Source organism: Panthera uncia, chromosome C2, assembly GCF_023721935.1.
Source record: "Panthera uncia isolate 11264 chromosome C2, Puncia_PCG_1.0, whole genome shotgun sequence".
NCBI lineage: Eukaryota > Metazoa > Chordata > Mammalia > Carnivora > Felidae > Panthera > Panthera uncia.
In genome coordinates this window covers 66,667,301-66,681,536 of record NC_064810.1, presented here as the reverse complement: position 1 = coordinate 66,681,536, position 14,236 = coordinate 66,667,301, and the positions used below count along the sequence as shown (strand labels likewise).

At 37.9% G+C, this 14,236-nt stretch overlaps 2 protein-coding genes and 1 long non-coding RNA gene across 8 annotated transcripts in view; 2 read left to right on the top strand and 1 right to left on the bottom strand.

The window, feature by feature from the left end:
* Positions 1-2,995, top strand: part of KPNA1 (karyopherin subunit alpha 1) — a 69,144-nt gene extending 66,149 nt beyond the window's left edge. For all 4 annotated transcript variants that reach the window (XM_049628269.1, XM_049628268.1, XM_049628270.1 and 1 more), the window contains one exon: positions 435-2,995. In XM_049628269.1, coding sequence (XP_049484226.1) covers positions 435-622 — 188 coding nt within the window. In that variant the 3' untranslated portion in view covers positions 623-2,995. The remainder of the gene's footprint in view (positions 1-434) is intronic.
* LOC125921009 (uncharacterized) lies at positions 1,850-10,082 on the bottom strand. 3 transcript variants are annotated; one of them, XR_007457277.1, is made up of 3 exons: positions 9,993-10,067; positions 4,334-4,405; positions 1,850-1,994 (listed from the first exon to the last, which is right to left on the bottom strand). It is a non-coding gene; the product is annotated as an uncharacterized LOC125921009 (long non-coding RNA). The 3 variants fall into 3 exon arrangements; XR_007457278.1 differs by having other exon boundaries at positions 4,334-4,408; positions 9,993-10,064; XR_007457276.1 differs by lacking the exon at positions 4,334-4,405 and having other exon boundaries at positions 9,993-10,082.
* WDR5B (WD repeat domain 5B) lies at positions 9,853-13,462 on the top strand. The gene is made up of 2 exons (XM_049628278.1): positions 9,853-10,247; positions 10,666-13,462. Exon 2 carries the CDS (start codon positions 10,735-10,737, stop codon positions 11,722-11,724), a length of 990 nt encoding a protein of 329 aa, XP_049484235.1. The 5' UTR covers positions 9,853-10,247; positions 10,666-10,734; the 3' UTR covers positions 11,725-13,462.
* Positions 13,463-14,236: the final 774 nt, after the last annotated feature.

Genomic DNA, 14,236 nt, shown 5'->3' with positions numbered 1-14,236 from the left:
CTAGTTTAAGCAGTAGGAATTGATTCTGGTTATTTTAAGGTATTATACATTTGTTGACATATTGGATAGCTCAGAACTTAAGAATCAGAGCCAAATAATTAGGCCATGGTTATAGTTCATTTGGAACACTTCTGCTACTGGCCTTAGACACTGAATGATATGGTGACTGTTAGGGAAATCACTGCTTCTGGGGACTGGTTGTTGCTTGCATGTGTGTTTAAGGTGTCAGTTTGTAATACTAGCATTCAGATGTAATCCCAGTGATACTTTATATGCTGTTACAAAATACTAAAGAGGTAGAAGTAGAGAAGAGAATCTTCCTTTAAAGAAAGGAGACACAGCAAAATATAGTGTCATTGGGGTTTCCAATACATATATACAAAGAACATATATGTATACATACACACAAAGAGATTTTTCTTTCTTCATTCTAGGTCTGGATAAAATTGAGTTCTTACAGAGTCATGAAAACCAGGAGATCTACCAGAAGGCCTTTGATCTTATTGAGCATTACTTCGGGACCGAGGATGAGGACAGCAGCATTGCACCCCAGGTTGACCTTAGCCAGCAGCAGTACATCTTCCAGCAGTGTGAGGCTCCTATGGAAGGTTTCCAGCTTTGAAGCAATACTCTGCTTTCATGTTCCTGTGTCAGACCAGGCTACCCAGTCAAGTCCTCTTGTGGAGCCCACAGTCCTCATGGAGCTAACTTCTCAAATGTTTTCCATAATACTGTTTGCGCTCATTTGCTTGCCTTGCGCACCTGCTCTCTTACACACATCTGGAAAACCTCTGGCTCTCTGTGGTGGAATACCCTTCTAATAAAAAGGGTAACCAGAACGGCCCACTCTCTTATGGAAAATCCCTAGGCTTTGGAGATCTGCACTTAAATATTATAAGAGTCTGGGAACATACACATATTAATGTGGCTCCCTTTCTTTGTGGGGGAAAAAGAGGACTCCTCCTCATTCCCTTTAAAGTGGGGAAAAACACTGATATTAAAAGATGAGACTAAATCTTTATCTTGAATTTCACACAACTACTTGCAACAAGGGAGATGTTTAGACCTGTTGTGTACACTTCAGAGTACTTTTCATGAGTTCTTCCACAGTGAACCCTTGGATTACCTGGTGGCTTTTCTAGCCAAATTTGCATTAATCCTTACTGAGACTGGATGGTTTTCTTTCCTCTATTGGCGCCATTCTTCACAGATATTAAACCATCCGCTCCCTCACCTTCAGCCTTCAGTGAATGTGCTTTCTAGTTGTCAGGAATGCTGAAGAATTTAACACTTTGACTCTTAAATGTGATACTGGTTTGAAGATTCCCTTAGAGCAGAAAGGAGAGGGCCACATATTAATTTGTATGGCTATCGCTTCTCTTTGGACTTAAGTGTCTTAGGATTTGGAAGTGGTTCAATTCTAATGCTGGTATGAAGATCTAGAATCCTTAGTAATCGAAACAATATCCTATCATTCAATAAAATAAAAAACAAAAAAAAATCCCTCCAGTTTTCCCAAACTCAACCAGTGTGACTAGAGGCTGTGTTTCTGCATTAAAACAAATGTTTCAGGCTTTGTGGTCCTGATGAAGGTCCTCATTAAATTGGAAGTTCACCTTAGGTGCTTTTCCTCTCTGTGACTGGCAGATAACACATAATTTTTTTTTAAAGGTAACCTAGGGAAATTTTTTTCTTAGGTGCAGCTTGATTCTAACGTATTCATGCTGCATTATATGATACCTTTAATGTAGCATCCTTATCTTAAATAACCACCTTCTCAACATGACTTGTTCAACACAAATAAGGGCAGTGATTTTTTTTTTTTAATAACCTCATTGTTCCCTATTCATTTCATCTCCTACTAGTACTGCCCAGTCAAGTCCCCCCATAAAATAAAAAGTTTTTCTACCTTCTGGCTCATTTAATGATAACTGCAATGTACCTGCAACTGGCGCTTCCAGTACTGTCTTCAGTGATCCACATTTGTGCTTGGACTGGAATGAAAAAATAAGCTTAATTGCCAAGAGAACTGCAACTGAGTTCAATACGACTTCTTGGTGCTAGATGGCCATCTTGACTCAATGTTTGGACACACTATCAGGAGAAGATTTTTTTGTTACGCTGTTCAAAATGAATTCTGAAGGAAAAGTCTCTCACTTCCGTTTCAGAGACTACCCTTTTAAACCTCTTTAATCTTATCCTCTTCTAGAATTCATTATAACCCCAAAATGTAACTATCTGGAAGTTCCCCTGACAGGCTATTCTACATCTCTGGTAAATCCTGCTGAACATTAGGGATATTCAGAGCTTTCATACCTCATCATGTTGTTATTTAAGCAGCCAACTTATGTGACCTGATTTAAACTTTAAAAAATCCACTTCAAAGTAGAAAGATACAAAGACAAAAGGACATTTATCAGCCAAGCGTGTGACGCATTCTTCACATCTAGTCTGTAGTTGTGTCTGTGCTCTGGATGGATACCGTCTGATGTCTGTTACTGATGGAACAGCCACTGCAAAACTAGTCAATTCCCATCTATAACTTACTTTTTCTAGTGCTGCTTTGTGCTGAAAGGACATTTTAGTTTACTGCACTTGACCTGTAAAAGACTTTGATTCTTTGTAATTTTAGGGACAAATTAGGTGGTTAATTTAAAGAAAAACTTTCAATTTTGCCTTTACATCACATTAAAATATAACTTCTTTCAGAAGGGTAATAGAAGCACTGATTCATAGTAAAAATCTTGTTTTTAGCTTTGACTTTTTTTGTGGCTGAGTTTTTTAAACTGTACATCACTGGTAACATGTCATTTCTCTAGGATGTTTTAAATCATATACCTTCTGTTGGATAATTTAAAAATTCTCATTTTGATATTGGATGGAAAAAAGATAAAGCACACAAAATTGTTTCCCCAGATTAGTAAGAACAGCATCCATTGGGAGTTTTTGCCATTGCAGGTGTCTTCAGTGAATGAATTAAAGTCCATTTAACTACTGTGGTCTATTTTCTGTCTAAAATAGGAATTTATATTGCTCCCGTCCTAGAAGTTCATGAGCCATGAGATACGAGCTAAATTTTTTTTGCAGTAAAATGGTTAATATAAAATTGGAATTAACTAAAAGGTAAATCCCAGCATAACTGTTGGAATTGGTAAAGTGGCAGCCTTTCTGGTTATAGAAATGAGACTTTAGGAGGTAACTAAGAACTAATTTTAGTTCTCTGCCTGGCAGATTCTATTACTTTGAATTTATTGAAATGTTACTATCATTAAGATGTTACTCATTATAAAAGCATGTTAATTTCAACATAGGAAAACTCTTCTGCAATATTATATACTGATCAGGGGAGAAGTGGCTTGGTTATTCTCCCCTTCCTTTTTTTTTCTTCCTCCAAACTTTCAAAGTATATTCTTTGAAATGAAAGGTGGGGGAAAAAAGCATTGAAAGCATTTGGAATATAAAGGTACCTTGTATTTGAAGGACCAGATTAGATTGAGAAAAACCAGGAAAGGTTTTAAGATGATAGGTATGAAAAATAGATGGAGAGAGTTTTCTATGGAATACTTTAATTCATGTTCTTGTCACTAAGTAGGACTCTTAACCTTTGTCAGTTGTGCTGTTTTGAAAACTATTGCCCTAGGATTCCATCTGCCAGATAAAGCTAAATGGGCTCTGGGTCGTTTTTCATATTGTCACAAATATAAACAATGACAATTACCCCATAATAAATCTTAATTATTATTCAAAATTGTTGCTGATTTGCCTGAGAAAAAAAATGTAGTATATTTTATACACCAGACTTTGTCAACTAAATCCTGTTGTACATGGCCACTCACAGGCAACCTTGAATTTACTTCTCTAGTGCTAAACATTTCAGTTACTTAAAATCCCCTAGCTTGTGGTTGCATTATGAAAGGGTTTTCCTCAGGTTGAAAATTTTTTCTTTCTTGCTGATTAGTTTTGTGGACATTTCTGTATCAATAGGCAAGTCATTGCTTATTGATATTTTAGGGCTTTGGGCTTTTTATATATACTGGAAATCTTGATGTCTAAGGATGTTTCTCACTTAAGGAAAAGGATTCACTTTTAGAAAGGGGCATTGTTTGCTTTTCATATTTATATCCTATTTTCTACCTCCTACATTCCAAAATTTGCTCATTTGCAGAGATAGGCATACCTATATATGAAGTCTCAAATCTGAATTTTTTGCCATCTGAAGTTAACAGTCACTTTTCTTCTGTTGTTAGGTGAGCAGAGTAAATACATATCTGCCTAGTTGGGAAATATTTTGGCTACCTTTCTCTATCATCAAAAGTTAAAGTTATCAGGATACCTGGCTGGCTCATAGAGCATTTGACTCTTGATCTCAGGGTCATGAATTCAAGCCCCACACTGGGCAAGGAGCCTACTTGAAAAGAAAAGAAAAAAAGTTAAAGTTACCTTACTTAAAAATATTTTAAAAATTAAAAAGAATGAAATATTTGTTTCCTTATGGGGTGCTTGGCTGGCTCAGTTTGTAGAGCATGTGATTCTTGATCTCAGAGTCATGAGTTCAAGCCCCACACTAGGAGTAGAGATTACTTAAAAAAAAGTTCTGTATTTAAGTTAAAGTAATTGAAGGCCAGATGTGGCACCAGTGCAGTAAGTCTGCTCAAATATGGAGAGTATTTGAATAACATGGCTTTATTATCAGAAAAGGATAGGTAATAATAGTGGGTACCAGGACATCACAAGAATGTGTGATAAAGTAAAGCAAATATTGTATGCTAATTTAAAACTACCAAATTCCTACTAGGTATAAAATGCATTTGGAAGTTTGGGGCAAGAAGAAAAGATTAAGGGTAGAAAAAGAAGTCCCAGTCTGTTTTCCCATAAGTCAAAAAGGCAACTAGTCTTTGAGCCTCTGCTGTGTGCCAGGTGCCTGTGTAAGGGCTTCTGTTTTTTCTCTTTCATCCTACAATTGCTCTTTGAGGTGGATAACTGTCACTAGGACAGAGGTGAGAGAATCAAGACTTAGGAGAATTTACTTTGCCCCAAGGTCACAACTGATAGACACTGTCCAGTGGTGGGACAGAGCCCTACAGGTTGTGTCTGGAAGAAAGTAGCAGGCATGGTAGAGGTGTTCTGTACCAGGAACTCTCAGAACTGGACTTAACAGCCACAGCTGGACCAGCTTTTTGTTGGACCATTCTTTCTGACTCTGTCATCAGCAGCCTTAAAAGAACTAAATCAGGTATGAAGTTGCTTTTAGGTTGCGTATTTTGGTAATGTAGACCCTCTCAGCCCAAACTTCTTTTCCCTTCTGTGGTGCTAAAATTCTGTATATGACCTGACAAAACAACAGAAGTTAAAATATATATGCAAGTGATTGATTTTGAGTTTAATAGCATAATGGGTAAACTTAGAAACATGTTTCCATTGAACAAACTCAATTGTAGAAGGTATTGATTGACACAGAGAAGGAAAGGCTTTGGAATGAAGAAGTCTGCCTTAGAAAGCAGTGCCATCCATGGACATGAATTTAACACAGCTGACTTCCTAAAGGAGTATCATCCCGAGGAGTATCTAAAGTTAGATCACCTTTTAATGTATGTTGTTGAGTATGTTCTTACTTCATCATTATGACCACTCTATGTTGTTTTTCAAAGTGTTCTTACACTTTGATTTGGAATGGATCTGATGATTCTTTGTACTTGAATGTGGTCTGTCAGGCCATGGGTGAGTGCCTTGCACATAGTAGACTATTCAATAAATACTAAATGACTGAAGGAATATGGATCTATGTGATATTAGTAAAGAGTACGGTTACAAAAGAAAACTCAAAGGAATTTTATGCTGCTGTGTGAAACTAGGAATTAACTCTTAGTGTCTCAACATGTGTTTTATATGTGGTTACCTTTCAGGAGGACATAATTTGACATGAAGTTTACAAAAGTAGACATTGTCACAGCAGTTCATTATATAAAAGCAGACCTATGCCTTCTGAGAAAAGTTGTGGGTGTATTTTACAGGATAACTTTATATATATATATATCTATATCTATCTATCTACCTACCTATCTATCTATATCTATCTCAACCCTGTTTGTATATACCAAAAATAGCTTATCAGTCTCTTCTGATACAGTCTAAGGTTAAGAAAAAAAAAACAAACTTTTTTCCAGTTACATCCAACTTACGTGGAAGCTGATGGTCAAAATAGAGATTTTTTTTTTCATTTTTACTATTGTACGTATTGCTCAGATTGTACTGGCCAGGTATTTTTTCTGAAAACAGAATCTTAAAATATAACTAGTTCCTGCAGACTACACTGTCATCTACAGTACAAAATGACTTAGTTTACAAATTTATTAAAGCTAGGGTAGATCATTGCCCCTATTTCATTTGCCAATTTGAACAAGTGTTTTTCTCATTCTACAATCAATATATGGTCATTTCTGTCATCTTGAATGTTTATGCAGAGAATAAAATTACTCTCTAAATTCCTTTATACCCATTTAACCTGAAGAAGCCAGTGAAAAACCGCAATATGGATCATTGCCTTCTCTAAACCACTTGGGCCCAGCATTATTTAGAGTGATGGGTGAGGAGAACGTAGAAACCCAGAAGACCAGAGTGGTGGGGAAAGGACAGCATAAGGTTTGAGAGAGATGTGGGCAGGCTGGTGTGTAAACTACCATGTAAAGAGTGTAGAATATTCCAAGATTAAGTTGTGATTATGAGAAGAATCCTCCAGATGTCAACAGTGATTGTGGTTTAGGGATAGACCCAGTTTTTAGATTAACACCAGTTGAGGATTTTGGTGCCCCCTTTCACTTTAAAAAAGGTCTCTGTTTAGATAAATTTTAGGCCACTCCATATTTAGCCCAACTATTTGTATATATTTAAATTGCTAGTGGTCTTAGAAAGTGTACAGAGTTCTTGATTTTTGAGGACTGGATTTGGTTAACTGGAGCTGGCGTGAAGGGAGTCAGTCAAGACATTCCTTAATATAGGAATCACTCCCAGTCCTGACACAGAACTCAAAAAACAGTATTTTAATTAAAAAATGACCTATTTGTGGCATTTCTATTTAGAATATCTGCAAACTTTACTGAGGGGCAAGGGAAATAAACCTTTAAACCATTGAGACCTTGAGTTCTAAAACTTTTATGGAAATCTAAAGAAATCGAATTGATTTCTACAGAGAGGGAAAATTCCAAATTACCTGAAGAAGATTAAGGGCAGCAAAAATAGAAATTATGAAAAACAGACTGTGTGAGGAACTTTGCTTGAGAGCAGCAAATACAAAGCTCTAATTACAGTTTCTGCTCCTTTGGATTTACCTGTATCAGTATTCTCTACTCCTACAAACTCCACACTCTGATTCTCCCCTCCTCCCAAACTATGAAATTCTTAGGCCTAATTCATAAGGACTACAATATCAGGACTACATGTTGATATTAGAACATGACTAATAAAAAGGTTTAACTAGTTACAGTCCTAGCTTTAATTTTCTTTACACAAGTTCCTGATGTTATTTGTAAACAAAAAATTCCAGGCATCAAGAAATGATTTTAATTGTGGAAATTTCTTCAAATTCTGAGAAAATATTAAAAATTATTTCTGGATATTCCTACCAACACATTCTTTTAAATTTCTTTTTTTAAACTCTACCCCTAGGGGCGCCTAGGTGGCTCAGTTGGTTAAGCATCCCACTTCGGCTCAGGTCATGATCTCGCGGTCTGTGAGTTCGAGCCCCACGTCGGGCCCTGTGCTGACAGCTCGGAGCCTGTAGCCTGTTTCAGATTCTGTGTCTCCCTCTCTCTGCCCCTACCCTGTTCATGCTCTGTCTCTGTCTCAAAAATCAATAAACATTAAAAAAAAAAAAAAAATTAAACTCTACCCCTAACCTAGGGCTTGAACTCACCGCCCTGAGATCAAGAGTGGCATGCTCTACTCAGTGAGCCAGCCAAGTTCCCCCCATCCCCCTCATTGTTATTTCTAGTGGGTTATTAAAATCTACTCCAGCACCGGGCGCCTGGGTGGCTCAGTCAGTTAAGCGTCCGACTTTTAACCGACTTTGGCTCAGGTCATGATCTCACCGTCCCTCAGTTCAAACCCCACGTCGGGCTCTGTGCTGACAGCTCAGAGCCTGGAGCCTGTTTCGGATTCTGTGTCTCCCTTTCTCTCTGACCCTCCCCCGTTCACGCTCTGTCTCTGTCTCAAAAATAAATAAACATTAAAAAAAAAAAAAATCTACTCCAGCACCAACAACCCATCCTAGCCCTCATGTCATAGATTTACTTGTCTAATTTTCACTTTCTTTACTCTCCTAGTGCATAGAACAGTTATTGGAAAAATAAGAATTTCAATTCTTTGGAACAAAGCCTACAGTTTGTTCTCTATAGCGCTTTTAAATTTTTTGATGAGTCAATAAAAATGAAAAGTCTCAACAGATGCAGAACTTGAGTGTTTCTAAGCTTCCAGTAAAAATCACACTAATCCAGGCTGATAGGAAAGGAAAGGGAGGAGGAAGAGTTTAATCGCAACTGAACTTTAAGATATTATATAAAAAGGGAACACAAGTTCTCTTTTTAAGATGTTATGAAAAGGAAGGTCCACATTAATAAATAGCTAGGAAGAATCCTAATTTAATGTAATAAATAGATGTTCCAATTCACTTAAAAGATGGTCCTATTCCCAGCACCTTGTTATCCTTATACAATTAACCTGCGCAAGCTAAGACTAAAGTTTTTGTTAATTCCTGTCCAAATTCCAAACTAAGTCGTAGGGTCTTAAAGTAATGAGGTTTTTACTATGTTCGATTATTATACGTGATCTAATTACGTCATTGTGCCTTATTTAAAGGCTAGACTTTCAATGATCCCTAATACAAGATAGAAGCCTGTTTGCAAATGCATAACTGTTGACTGACAAAAACATCATTAAGAGATACTTGCGCCTCGGGGCGCCTGCTTAAGTTGGTAGAGCAAGCCACTCTTGACCTCCCCTGTCTCCAATTCAAGGTTCAAGCCTAACGATGGGCGTAGAGTTTGCTTTAAAAAAAAAAAAAAAAAAAAAAGATAACTTGCCTCTAGACTTCAGCTTTGCCAGAGGGAAAACCTTGTAAAGAAAACAGTGCCTCTCTTGAGCACTCTTTACTAAGAGATTACAGGTAAGTAGAAACTCAACAGGCTCCAATCTTTTGGTAAACCTTTTTCTCTCTTTTTTTTTTTTGTAAGTATACACCCAACATGGGGCCTGAACTCAGGAACCAGAGATCAAGAGTCGCATGCCCTACTGATTGTGCCAGCCACGTATCCCAGTACACCTATTCTTGTTTAAAGATAGTAACTTAACATCTGAAACGCATATATCGTTTACATAACACTCTCACACTTTCAAGGCCATTAAACTTTTGACCCTCTAAAGCCAATTACGAGTTAACCTTATACATTTCTTAACCACGTTCTACGAATCTGTCATTTTCGGTCTCAAGCACCTGTACAGAGCTCACCTGTTTTCTTATAAAGTTTAAGGCATTAGGAAGTGCTAAAACAAACGTCTGCTCGTTCCCCCCCGCACTACAATGTCATGCTAAGTACTGGCCTTTAGAGGCCCACAACATATACTCTATCCTTCCCCAAACGTTTCGGCAAAACTTTTAAACCAAAAGCTTTATAATCTGGACATAAATTCGGCTAAGCTCCCCTTGCCTATTTTCAGCTTTACGTACACGCCACTAGGCTCTATACCACACGAGTAGAGAGGAGCAGAACCGACGCCACCCGAAAAGCAGAAACTTGGCCACTCACCGGCGTCGGGGGGGGGGGGGGGACGGAGGGGGTCGACGTTGGCTACGTGCCAAATGGGGGCTTAACTTTTCCGCTAAGGGAATCGGAAAATTCAGTCCTTCCTCGTGACACGGTTTCCAAAATGAAATGAATGTTGTTTGTAATATTCGCTGCTACCCACGCTAGCCAGTCAGGTCTGGGAAAAGCCCCGCTCACCTCCTCACTCGCCAAAGGTAGTCAAAGGTATGCGAGGGGCAACCGCGGCGAAGAAGACCGGAAGGAAACGCCGGCGTCTCCTTTTGCGCAAGTGCAGGCAGACCTCTCCTATTGGTCACCGCGGCTGGAGATTGGTGTGCACATGCGCTCTGCTGACCTGCCAGCTGGGTGTGATTGAGGCGGCGGTGCACAGCAGTGTTTATCCGCGGACTGTATAGCCAACCGTCAGGGTCGCAAGTAGTGGTGCCTACACAGGTTTTCTTTTTACTTTCTGAAATCTCTTGTTTAAGCCGTTGATTCATTCATGATTATTTAAATACCGAAAGTCTGTCTGCCTGGTAGGCTTGCTCAGTGTTCTCAAACATTGTGGAATTGAGGGAGGGGCTGTGAAAAAGTGTGTAGATCACCCACGCCCCTCGTTGCTTTGCACGGCTTTCTTTATACGTTCGCAAAATACCCAACACTAATACCTTCCTTGCTGACGACGCATAGCACTCTTTTAATAGTATTTCTCAAGTATTTGTTTACAAAGGAAGCAAGGAAAAGGGGACGTGGTCCAAGCCGTGCTGGTGTATCATTGTATATAGTAGTTTAAAGACCTTCCAGAAATTAAAATCATTAAAAGCTGGTTTATTTTTGAATCTCATATTTTTATCTTCATTTTGCTGGGCAGAAAGTCGGAATATTGGGCTGCCTCGTTCAGGGCCGGACGCTTACCCAACCTACTTGGAGCTTCAGAACCATGGCGACAAAGGAGGCAGGAGATGGTGAAGCAGAGTCGAGCGTTCCCTCAGCCAATGGGAGGAAGCAAATGTCTGAAAAACCAAACTATGCTCTTAAATTTACTCTCGTGGGACATACGGAAGCAGTATCATCAGTTAAATTTAGCCCTAATGGAGAATGGCTAGCAAGTTCTTCTGCTGATAAAGTAATTATAATTTGGGGAACCTATGATGGAAAGTATGAGAAAACACTTTATGGTCACAGTCTGGAAATATCAGATGTTGCCTGGTCATCAGATTCCAGGTGGCTTGTTTCTGCTTCAGATGATAAAACGCTAAAGATTTGGGATGTGAGATCTGGAAAATGTCTGAAAACGCTAAAGGGGCACAGTAATTACGTTTTTTGCTGTAATTTCAACCCACCATCTAATCTCATCATTTCAGGATCTTTTGATGAGAGTGTGAAGATATGGGAGGTGAAAACAGGAAAGTGCCTCAAGACTTTGTCTGCTCATTCTGATCCGGTTTCTGCTGTTCATTTTAATTGTAGCGGGTCCTTGATAGTATCAGGTAGCTATGATGGTATCTGTAGAATTTGGGATACTGCATCAGGTCAGTGTTTAAAAACACTTATTGATGATGATAACCCTCCTGTCTCTTTTGTAACATTTTCTCCAAATGGTAAATATATTCTAATTGCAACCTTGGACAATACTCTTAAACTGTGGGATTACAGCAGAGGCAGATGCCTGAAAACGTACACTGGCCATAAGAATGAGAAATACTGCATATTTGCCAACTTTTCAGTTACTGGTGGAAAGTGGATTGTATCTGGTTCAGAAGATAATCTGGTTTACATCTGGAATCTTCAGACTAAAGAGATTGTACAGAAATTACAAGGTCATACAGATGTTGTAATCTCAGCAGCTTGTCACCCTACAGAAAACATCATTGCATCAGCAGCATTAGGAAATGACAAAACAATTAAACTGTGGATGAGTAACTACTAAACCCTTTAGAAATCAAGTAGTAGAGCCAAGCTGGAAAAAAAAAAGTTATTTAAAAAGATGGTTTCCCCTTAATTTTGGCATAGTTTTGTATTTCTTTTTAACATTGTCTTACAAGATTTCAGACCTATAATCTAAATTTGTAAAGCAAGACAACTGGAAAAACAAGTCTAGAACCTAGGGCTTCTGACTTTTAATCTGTTATTAATCTCTTATGTCTGTTCCTGAACAGATTCCCATTCTGTTCCTCCCAGTGAGTATTTTAGAGAATCAGTGTACTTGAGAAATATTTAGAAGTAAGGTTCACAAGATAGGATGACTATTAAGTGAGGAGAGCAAGGGAGTTTGGAATAACTCCAGTGTTTCTGATTTGGCAGATCAGATAGATGAATAAGAGCATAAGCCTGGGATAGTGGTAGATTGGAGATGTATGATAGATGCTACTCACACACTTTAAGTGATAGCCTATGTGATGGGGTGTGAAATGGTTCCATGGAATCGAGTCTATAAATTGGGAAAAGTAAGTCATGGTTAGGTTTGCTCTGAGAGTCTAAGAATTTTAAGTTTTTATCAAGATAAAAACTAAAAATAAACCAAAACATTATGTCATTTTACTGAAGAACCTCTCACTACTTTATGTGCCCTCGTGATATCAAGCAAGCTAAATGTCTGAATGAGGTGAGGCTATATTCTCTTCCACTATGTGTCTGACCTACTAACTCCTACCTGTGCTTCAAATGTGGTTCAGAAATCACCACTTTGTGGACCATCACTGCCTGCCTGACTCCAATCACAGCTGACAGCTGAGTTAGGTTTTCTTGTTCTTCCTATAGCTTCTGTTATAAAGTTCAGAATATATCTTTTACCGATTGGTATTGTAATGGTTTCACAGGCCATGTTTCCAGTAAATTATGAACTCTGTCAAGTATGTTTTTATTCATTTTTGTATTCTCAGTATTTATAAGGGACTAATGATGAATGACAATGTATTATACCACCATCACCACCACTACGACTTTATTCACTCCTTGCCTGCTTTCAACACATTTTTGGAATTAAGTCCCCATACTATTACTTTTGTTGATTAAAAGTATCTGACCATAGGCTAACATATTAACTTTAGTCAGACAAGGCTTTTAGGAAATATAAAGTGGAAAATGGTTTCTTCCCACTTTCCCTACAGAGACATGATAAACATGGGGGGGAAATCTAGACATTAAGCAAAAAATAATACAATAATTGAAAGTAAGAGGACAAAGCAGTCTTAATTTTTTTTGTATTCTTTAGTATCTTGTAATAGTGCCCATTAAATCTGATTTGCCTGACAAATTCTGAGGAATGTGAGGTATTAGAGTTATTAGTAGAGTATGACTGCCAGGAAGGTATTGTGTGAGGGTACTTGGAGAATGGGGATTAGTTAAGGACAAGTCTGAAATTCTTGGCAAGAAATTTATATTTAACCCATAAAGAAGTATTCAAAGTTACTGAATAGCAGAATGACAGAAAATGAAAAATGATCATGTGAATACTTGTTGCATGGTAACACTCGTGAGTTTTGGTTTAATGAAACTTTTATTATAGTAAATCTCCAAGGTAACACTTTAAAATATTACTTTAGAAGTTAAAAATGATATTGTTCTATGAAGAAAAATACTTATTTTTAAAATAAGTAGATTAAAATCAACTTGGTATCTAAAACATTAAGGTCAAATTATTCTAAAATAAAGTAGATCAACAGACATCATCAGATCATGAAATTATATTTGGTGCATTACATTTTACTTAGTATTTTATTAAATCAAGTTCCAATACAGCTGCATATATTACTTTCTGTTACAATCCTCTAGAGACAACTAGCAGGTTGGGATGGCTGTGAGGACTTGTCATTCATGTCATCCATTAATACTATGAAACGTGAGAATATATGAAATACCAGCATCCATACCTAAATATGAGACAGCTGGCATTGCAAAGTGTAAATGAAATACATCCTGGATGCACATGCTTATCTTTCAACACTAATAAATAAGAATATGCATTTGGTAGATTTTTGTAATTGAGAAATTTAGTGTAAAGGCAAAAGGAAAAGGACCAATTGTGAACTCTAAGCCATGCAGCAGAAGAGGTGACTGCTGGCCCCAAAGCAACTTTATGGTGCTGGGATTTCAGAGTCCTCAGAAACTCATGACCAGACCATTCTCATCACCTTCCCAGGACCTTTTCCAAGACTGCTCTCCTACAAGCCTCTGTCAACATGCCTGAAGATGGCAGAGTGTGATCTAGCTGCTTCCCAGGGCTCTCAGAAGCACCATGATATTTGGGGAGGTTAGCTCTCCAAGATGCCCCTGGGCAGTATACTGAGCTGGCTTTCCTTATCCCTCTAGAAATGAGTACACATGAGCAAGAAATACAGAACTGGAAGCCATTTTGGTTTCTGTAGAGAAATCATTTTCGTAATGAAAATTAAAGTAAGATATGGCATCTCTCTAAAGAAGAGTTAATATTAAAGTTTAAA

Excerpts from the sequence above, each read along its gene's own strand:
- WDR5B (XM_049628278.1), top strand. The coding sequence starts at position 10,735 with ATGGCGACAAAGGAGGCAGGAGATGGTGAAGCAGAGTCGAGCGTTCCC.